Genomic DNA, 9973 nt, shown 5'->3' on the forward strand with positions numbered 1-9973 from the left:
TAGATTCCATTGACCTTTTCAAGCCTCCAACAGGTCGCACACAAGTGGCGTCCACCAAAATTTTGAAACTTTGGGACCCCCTCCCCCACTGTGCTCTATTGTCGTTAGATTGTTTCTTAGACTGACTTTTTGTAAAGTCGATGCTTTAACTGACTTAGTATGACCGCGCTTTTTAGCGTGAGACAGAGGCAATTCTTTCCAAACATTCGTCCGTTACCTTCAATTGTACCCTCCCTCCCCTTCTTCAACACCGCTCTTCCCATTGAGTGGGAAGGTATCAAAATTACTGTAATCCACGTGGATATTTTTCTTCAGTAAAATCGACAACAAGGAACTACATTTCTATGGTTTGTTTACTAGCAGTAGGAGATCGGGTGAAGATTTACGATGACCCTATTGCTCAGTATTCTGCCGCGCAGCGATTTTTTTTTATTATCTGTTATCCAAAAATGTAGTTTTCTCGTCAAAATTATTGAAAAATAAGGAAAAAAAAGGAACTTTTTCAAAAATAAGGAGGAATAAGGTGGTTTTTTCAAAAATAAGGAAAATCAGGAAAATAAGGAGTAGTACGACCCCTGCATAAAAACCACTTCTAACTCACGAAAATTAAAACTTTGTATTTTATAAAATGATTTATGCAGCTCGGTGGTAAAAACTTTTTTAGGCACATGTTCTGCCTGCTTTCTCGAGTGACAATATACACACTACTAGTTCCTAAAAGAGCATTTATAATTCGGTAACATAAATAACTACTCTGCAACTGCCAACGTATGAAGGGTAATTTTTCACTGAGGGTTTTACTTTTTGTCACTAGTTACTCGCTTCGCTCATTTGATAACCTCACATCTAGCGACAAAAACAACACCATTTCGCAGCTTGTGGCGTAAATTATTACACAACTAGACTAGGGTTAAAAATTCCTCAGTAGAGTTTTCGTGTGAACTTAGTTGATCGGAGGCAAAGCCAAGGTCATGGACGATCGAAAACTAGACTTTTCATTTTAATCGATCCCCAATGGAAGCGTCGAAATTAGTGCTAGAAACATGAAAAGTACGGTTTTCGATGCATGTAGAATACAAAACCCATTATTAACCAATACTATATAGGAAACTAAGTAGTATATACAGTGGGCCGGACGGAATTCAAGCGTTGTGACCAGTCTTATGTCCAAAGTTCATTCCGATGGGACTTGTTTACTGTAAATATATTCAGTATTGTCTAACCGTTCTAACCATTTTTAAGTCTAAAATCGGTTAATTACCTGCATGTAACATAACAACACAAAAAGGTTTTAAAAAAACGTCCGGTCGTAAGTACCAACACTTTTTATTTGTATTCTCAAAACTTTTGTTTTACATAAATAAATCTCTTTCATCTAGATCTAAATTTTGCCTTTTTTTCTATTTTTTTTTTTAAATTAATTTCATTTAATTAGATGACTTAATTTCTTAAGATTATTAGTCAGTGATAAAAAACGAATGAAAAATCTACGACTTTATTGCACTCTGCGTTATTTGCCGTTGTTACTTTAAATATTTATGTATTGGAAGAACGTACATATAACCAATGTAGTTGGACTGACGGTGATCTCGCGTTAAATTTATTTATTTTGAGTGTAAGTAAACAATCAAAATTAAACTTTGATTTGAAACATTACACAACCAAATTGAACACGTTTTGATTCAGGTGGGAATTTTAGCAAAATTAACAGTCACATAAAGCAATGAAAAAGTAAGCCCACAAAGTTAGTTATAAGAGAGATGGCGATTTTCTTTTGGTAAAATGAAAAAAAGAGACGTGTCACATTAGCGAATTATGATAAAAATGAAAATCAAAATAATTTTTTGCTTTTTTCTTCAAGCTCACGGTTCCCCTCAACCGAAATAAAGTTTTATTTTTGGGTACCCAAAAAATGAGTCTTGATATGGATGAAGGGACCCCTAAGGACTATAAAACAGGTTTCCTTCACTCCAGGTCTGCTGATCTCCCCATAGTAAAATTTTCAAAATTCGTTTTTTTGAGGCATCTATGGTAGGTTTTCAATCTTTTTTATCTTATATTAAGATCCCTGAGCTCAGAAACAGCTCAGTGAGTCCGTCAATGAATTTTATGGAAGAGAAAAATAATGCATTCATAGCCGCAACACTAATTTTTAAAATTTCGTCGATTCCGTTCTGCGACTCATAAATCGACTGCAAACCATTGACTAACATCTACAAACAAGTTCGGAATGTGGCTTAAACTAATCTACAGATGTCTAAACTTAAATACAAAGAAAGAAAATTTGCCAAAAAAATGTTTTGTGGTCGTTGCAGTATGTCAAACTTCGCCGATGCTGATTTTTCTTACTTTTTTCCCAAGAAAAGAACCTTCGAAAGTAAATAAAATGTTATGGGAGTGTTTAAATAAGCTGAATGGATCATGGACACTAAAACAAGAAACAGAATACGAGTCTAAAGATCACATTTCTAAGTTTAATCAAATAAACAAAGAAATTACATTTTCATGTAAATTTCAAATCATCCAGCAAAGAGTGAAATTATCTCGGATTATTCAAAAAACGGTTAGTAAAATATTCCTGGAGTTACCACATATTAAAGGGACTCATTTGAATTTGGCTTAACATAAAAATCAAAAAGATGGAGTGAGACTACTTCCCGGTATACTAATATTACACTCTAGAGGTAATTAAGTAAATTTGTCAAAGGTTTACAAGGTTTTTTCAGTTTTATTGGTTCGAAGCAACATATTTAATTTGAATTTTAATAAAAGTTACCGAATTTCCTTCCATTTTAAGTTTCGAAGTTCGGCATACTAAAGAGTAAATACAATTTAGGAAAGTTTAATATAATTTATTTAATTGTGTGAGCGTTTGTGTTCGTTTGTATTTACTTCAAACGTCAAATTGCGACTTTTAAAACACTCCGATAACATTTTATTTACTTTCGAAGGTTCTTTTCTTGAGAAAAAAGTAAGAAAAATCAGCATTGGCGAAGTTTGACATACTGCAACGACCACAAAACATTTTTTTGGCAAATTTTCTTTCTTTGTATTTAAGTTTAGACATCTGTAGATTAGTTTAAGCCACATTCCGAACTTGTTTGTAGATGTTAGTCAATGGTTTGCAGTCGATTTATGAGTCGCAGAACGGAATCGACGAAATTTTAAAAATTAGTGTTGCGGCTATGAATGCATTATTTTTCTCTTCCATAAAATTCATTGACGGACTCACTGAGCTGTTTCTGAGGTCAGGGATCTTAATATAAGCTAAAAAAGATTGAAAACCTACCACAGATGCCTCAAAAAAACGAATTTTGAAAATTTTACTATGGGGAGATCAGCAGACCTGGAGTGAAGGAAACCTGTTTTATAGTCCTTAGGGGTCCCTTCATCCATATCAACACTCATTTTTTGGGTACCCAAAAATAAAACTTTATTTCGGTTGAGGGGAACCGTGAGCTGCTCGATGATGTAAGTCTATCATCTTCGAAATTAATAATCGAAAAGAAAAACCGATGTTACTTGTGCCGACAGCAGTAAAAAACGCAACTTTAATTTTTCTTATAATTCGCTAGTGCATCATGTCCCATTCTGCATTTTTTTTATTCACCGATAATTACAAGCTAAGGCCTGAAAACACACGAACAATTTAAAGTTGCTGAGGTCAACAATTTTGCTGAGTTTTGCATTGTAGTCCGATTTGTTCAAAACAATGGAGCTGTCTCAGCAACGCTAAATTTCTTGAGTGTTTTTGCCTTTAAGAGGCACCGTCACTTACCTAAAATTGTAGCCTACATTTGCGTGTTTCGTATTTCATTTTTATTAATACCTTTTCATCAGAATCCTTTTTGAAAAATGTACGACCGCAATTCCGATCATGAATCTGTTAGCTTTAAATAAAAATTAGTTTTGGTTGCAGTCGTTTGACCAGCTCTGAGAAAAGAGAGCAGTTTAATGAAATTTTTATAAACTGGTCATTGTACTCAGAGCTGGTCAAACGACTGCAACCAAAACTAATTTTTATTTAAAGCTAACAGATTCGTGATCGGAATTGCGGTCGTACATTTTTCAAAAAGGATTCTGATGGAAAGATATCATCAAAAGTAAACTAAAATCCAGTATTTAAAAATCGCCCTAATGTATGCTTTTCGGCAAAGTACCGGTGCCTCTTAACGTATGTGATTTATAAGTCGACTCTCAATATACACACATATTGTAGCTGGTCATAATTTCTAAGTCTCACGTTAACATTGTAATTGTAGGTAATGGAAAATCGCCATCTTTCTATTAGTAAAACCTTAAAGAAAATATTAGGTAAAAACAGTATTTGAATAGATAATGTATCCCGATTACCCAGATTAAAATTTTTGTGTTTCCGATTTCTTTATTAAAAAAAAAACTTAAATTTAATGTTAATGATTTCTCTCATCTAATGGCAGGTACAAAATATTTATTTAGGTTTTTATTGATTTTTTTTCAAGTCCACCCTATGTGAAATCGGAAGCATAAAAGCCAATGAAAAACACCTTAATTGTCTCAAATCAATTAAACTGTTAACACATTTAAGAGCTTCTTTGATTGACTTTTGAGATTGTAATTTTCACTAGGGCTCCAATGAAAAGTTTTAATGAAAGTCGTCGACTACTTTCACGATCGGGTAAACTTTCTATTGGTTTATCATGAATCTTTAACACAACAACATTATTTGATGCATTCACAGCATACAGAAGCGAAGTTTTTTTTTTGCCAAATGTGAGGGAAGCAATCACACAAGCTACAACACAAAGCGCCAAACAATTGCGTAACTTGTTATACTCAGTAAATGTTCTCGAGAAATGATTCTTAACTCTCATGTCAATGAAATATTTATCGTCAAAATACAGCTAATGTCAACGAAATGTGTCGATGTGGATTGGTTTGATTTTAGTTGCTTTACCAGTTGGTCCACTCATTCAAATATACTCATTCGCCTTAATCAAGCTGATTGTGATACAGCGTTGCGGAAATTTATCTTTTTATTTCAGCTATTCTAAAGTTACCTTTAAGTGTTCAGTGCTACCTACATCTTACGACTCGTCCTTAAAGTTAAACCTTTTTAGTGTCAAAATCCATAGAAAATGCAAACGTGTTCTGAGCTATGACTTCTGGGATGTAACAATTTACTCCATATCGTGGTGCTACAGTCAAAGGCAGTCAATTTTCAGCATAAATTTGCTTCAGCTGTTTTTCAGCTGATCCACACATACAATCAAAACTGGTTTTCCTTGTTCATACGGTTGAAGCTGCTACACGCACGCGCATGATAGTGGTAAAACCGTATAAAGACGTATAAACGGTTGTGATTGTTTGTATGGATCAGCTGAAAAACAGCTGAAGCTAATTTATGCTGAAAATTGACTGCCTTTGACTGTACGATCAAATCATTTTTGTAAAAGATTGTGAAAGTAGAAGTGTAGAGTACTCTAAAGGAGCATGTAGGGACAGAACAACTACAATTTTCTGAGGACACTCTATCGGAAGACAACCTCAGAAATGTTCGTATGAACCCATTTGATTATCAAATAAAGATGTCCTCTGGATGTAGTCGGACTTTAAACAAGTATTACAGGTCAATAACATGTAGGTGATAGCTTCGAGGCTAGCAACTTGTTTGACACTTCATATATCTTCCGATGTTCGGGCCCTGAACAAGGTTCCACAAAATGTTTTTGATTTTCAACCGATTCACCGGAAGCCAGGGCACTCTGGCTACGAAATAAAACCTTGTCCAGGGCTCCGAGCTGATTGATATCAAAAAGAAAAATCAACGGAGCATTCACCGCAGTAAAAATTGAGTGACCCCGTTCACTTTTGAGTATTGAACTGCGGAGATTTCTATTTGCAAAAGTGGCATTTTGAAGTGAGACGACAACAGGAAAACTTCGAGGCTAATTGTTGTTGTGTTAAGATATTTGATTCTTTTAACTGTAAATTGTTCTAGCAGAGCGAAAGATAAAGAGAAAAAGCATAATGTTGGGGGTAAGCCCAAATCTCACACGCTTTGGGCACATTTTTCATTTAGTATGACGTTTGTGATAATTGCGAAGTGGCAACCGATCAATGGAATTTAACATAATCGCTTGAGGTTTGGGTTTACCCCTATTGATTCCAGCACTATAGTGCGTGTAACTTATTTTGTTCGATAAAAATGTTATGAAAAGGCACCCCAGGTGATTGGCATTGTAAAACATTAAACTTTAAACCAAAAAAACAGTGAAACTTAATGTTTAATCAGCAGCACAATTTCGATGATTACATCGGCTGTAATTTTTAACATATTCTAAGCAGAACAGAAATTGTCAAAGAAACGCTCGAATCAAACCGAGAAGAAAAACATTTTTTTTTTTACAATTTTACGATTGTAACGAGAGCTATATACTTAAACTACTATTGTAGGCAGTGCGCCTACTTAAGGCACCCCATCTAAACTATGAATAACTTTACGACGATACAACAAACCTGTGATGACGAACCACTTTGATGAATCTGACAAGAAATTTTCTATGTTTGTTTCTTCTTCTGCTGACCTTGTGACTTTCGTGCCTGTTGCGTCGATGTTGCCGGACGATCACCGGAGCCGATAATCTCGTCATTCCGTTGCTTGTTCGGATTCACGCGCTCATACACCAACACTTTGTTGCCAATACGTTCGGTGAGGGGGTACTGATTGAAACAGAAATTTTTTTGAACGATTCGAACAGCAACGACAGTGATACAATCTTACATCCGCATGAGGTACAGCATGAATTTGTTGGTAGTCAACCAGAATTTCCGGTAATTTCTCCACCAAATTGTCGAACATCACCAAATGGGTGGGCATTGCCGTTCTCGGATAAACTGGGATATGGAAGCGATACCATGCCAACGGATCTTTGTAGAAATGATCGGCTTCGTCAACGTAATTGTCCTGCTGGCTGAAATTCGGCTCGCATGTCAGAAAGCGCATTGATACATTCTGGTGGATGTGGCTGAAGTACGGTGTCGAATGGCATGGCATTAAGAATAGCAATTTGGCACGATGACCGTCCTCGTCTTTGTACTCTTTTGCAATTTTGGCCAGGTGTGGCATCACGTCCACCGTTCCCTTTTGATGGACAATACTTAAATACGCAGCTGGTGCAACATTAGCAATTAATAGTGCCAGCGAAACGATCCAGATGAGCACACTGAAATGGAGGGAAAATTCGTTTCTCAAATGTCGGAACGGAAATGCAGGGGATTTTTGCGTACTCGTTGGCTTTACGACTCCATCGGGACAAGTAGTCGGATGTGATGTACAGACACATTGGTAATATTGGTAAAATGAAACGGAATTCCTTGTGCGGCAGCAAGCTGTAAATGGCCAGAGTGAACACTATGGACCACAACAAAACCAAGCGTTGCGGAAACGTCGAACGATTTAGCAATGTGTCGATTGTAGCCAGCAAAAACGGTAAAGTTGTTAGTCCAAGAACTGTGGGAAGGCCAGCCACCAAATACCAATACCTGAAACGGACGAATATTCCACATGATATGCATGGAATGGTTGGAATTATTTTCACTGTTACCATGGCGAAGTACCGTAAAAAATTCCGATTTCCTGCCAAACGTTCACCTTCAGGAACTCAATCGGCGTCAGTATGAAACTGCCGTGAGCCAAATAATCGATTGCAACTGATGCTCCACCGACGATAAGTCCGATGGGAAGATATCGTAGGAAAATGTTTCTCAGCACCGACAGACTTGACGATCGGATATGATGGAAACATAATGGCAACCAGGTTATAGCAGCGGTTGGTCGTACAAAGCACACCAATGCAACGTACCACAGAAAACTGCTCGATTCTAAACATGTAATCAGGGTGCTGTGTTAGAGACTCTTTCTTGACACAGTTCACTGAGCCTTACCTTTTCCTCCCCACGGAAAATAGCTGAGAGCAATTGATGTCAGTGCCGCTTCGACTGTGTTCGCTAGAGTTCTAGATCCGGTATAGAACCAGAACCACGACGAAACAATCATGAACAGCGACCATTTACTTTGGCCAGTCCATTTGTAGAAACGATAATCGGCAAAGGCAGTCAAAATGGCTTGAAATATTCTTGGAACAATCACCAAATATTGAACATCGTCCAAGCTCAATGCCTCCAATGCCTTGTAGATACCAGCAATAATGACTGGATGAATGTAACTGCGAATTCCCTTTGACCACTCCCACGTCAAATGGCCGTATCTGCGGATCATGGAAAGTGTTGATCAGAAATAATCAAACGCTTGCACCAACAACAATAACAACAACAACCGAAATACCGATGAATTCAACTATCGAGTGCGTGAAATTAGATGAATGAATTAAGGAAAATGAACGACACTCCCGGCCGATCAACTCACCCAAATACCAGTTTATGCGATACCTCCAAACTCTGCCAATATTCATCCGGTACATACCAACTCTGAACGATAAAAACGGACAATATTCGGACTGCCAACAGGCCGAAAAACACTTTCACTCCACTCATTCTGTTGATGTCTCGTTTGTTTCACGGAATTACAACAACTGGAAAAATATTATTCAATTTCTGTGTTATTACAAATGAGCTGACTGATATGGCTGGGATAATATACACACTCATGCGACTAACCTCACTTTTGTCACTGGTCGTTTTGATTTATTGTTTATCAATTATCAATGAAGTTGCTATGACAGTACAGTTACACAAATAGATTTACAATCAATGATTGTTGTTCGCAAGAACTCGACGCACGAATGCCCCCCAAAACGGCTGAAATTCCGTGGCGGGTGAAAAAGTGAAGATTTTTTTTTTACTGAGAGTGACGTAATTTTTGTGATGCGTTCGCTTACGTTTGTGTGTGTGTATGTTCGCAGTGTTTACCCGACTTTAAGTGAGGTAGATGCGCCGGTGAAACACCATACTTGATGATAATATGCTAAAGTTTCATACAATAAATTCACCTCCTTGATGATTATCATCTGCCCTCATCATCATGTGGTGAGCTTTTTCATATATACCATTATGACGAGGAAATGTTCTTTCGTTCAAACTTACTGGAAGTGACCAATGACGGATAAATTCTTTTGTATAAGCGTTTGACAGTTCATACAAGTTCTTTGTTAACATCAAATATTCCCTTCAAAACACGTCCCGGTCATAAAGGTCTACGCAAAATCATCAGAAGAGATGTACTCGTACTACAAAGATTACAATCCCAAAAATCTTTTCACTTGGCGAAACTAATGACAGAAATGTGTGACAAACATGTGGTTATGTCTATTAGGGATGAAATTTGACAGTAATTTGACAATTCGTATGGCCTTGAAACAAACACACCTAAAGGTAATTCACTGACTTCGTTTCCGTCATGTTGCAGCTAGTGGTGAGGTGAATTCGATTCCATGCAAATTTTGCAGCGCGATGATTCTCGTATTTTAATAACTTGACAGTTGCGTGCATATGATCCCATAAGAACTGTCAAGTTACGAATTCTTAAAGTTACGAACGCTACGAGAATCTACGCCCAGGTACAATAACATTAGTCACACAAATGATGATAAAGTCCACAATGCGAGTCGCAGGTTCTGCAGCTGAAAAAGCTGCTCGTCGGAAAAGATATCTTTACAGAGAAATGATTCCAGATTATCATTTCGTGGCCATTGCTATAGAAACGATGGGGCCTTGGTGTAAGGAAGGCAAGGAATTGATTGAAAAACTTGGTTCTATGCTGAACGAAATGACAAGCGATCCAAGGAGCAGTAAATATTTAAAAGAACGGATATCTATCGCGTTACAACGAGGGAATGCAACAAGTATTTTGAATACAATGCCAGAAACAGAAAAATTAAATGAAGTTTTTTCATTATAATATTTTCTGTAAATTATCGATAGAAAATAAATAGATAAATTGTAAAAAATTAAAAAAAAAATTTCATTACAAAAA

General features: G+C 36.8%; 1 protein-coding gene and 1 long non-coding RNA gene across 3 annotated transcripts in view; one reads left to right on the plus strand and one right to left on the minus strand.

Annotated features, from left to right (window-relative positions):
• Nucleotides 1-9973, plus strand: part of LOC119070809 — a 531393-nt gene that overhangs the window by 444977 nt on the left and 76443 nt on the right. The gene's annotated exons all lie outside the window — the stretch shown is intronic.
• LOC119070337 (GPI mannosyltransferase 3) lies at nucleotides 6249-8867 on the minus strand. 2 transcript variants are annotated; one of them, XM_037174633.1, is made up of 7 exons: nucleotides 8659-8867; nucleotides 8408-8573; nucleotides 7927-8249; nucleotides 7587-7863; nucleotides 7270-7524; nucleotides 6764-7205; nucleotides 6249-6702 (listed from the first exon to the last, which is right to left on the minus strand). In XM_037174633.1, exons 2-7 carry the CDS (start codon nucleotides 8533-8535, stop codon nucleotides 6541-6543), a joined length of 1587 nt encoding a protein of 528 aa, XP_037030528.1. In that variant the 5' UTR covers nucleotides 8536-8573; nucleotides 8659-8867; the 3' UTR covers nucleotides 6249-6540. The 2 variants fall into 2 exon arrangements, with proteins under 2 accessions (XP_037030528.1, XP_037030520.1); XM_037174625.1 differs by having other exon boundaries at nucleotides 8408-8569; nucleotides 8654-8867.

This window comes from Bradysia coprophila, chromosome II (genome assembly GCF_014529535.1).
Source record: "Bradysia coprophila strain Holo2 chromosome II, BU_Bcop_v1, whole genome shotgun sequence".
Classification (NCBI taxonomy): domain Eukaryota; kingdom Metazoa; phylum Arthropoda; class Insecta; order Diptera; family Sciaridae; genus Bradysia; species Bradysia coprophila.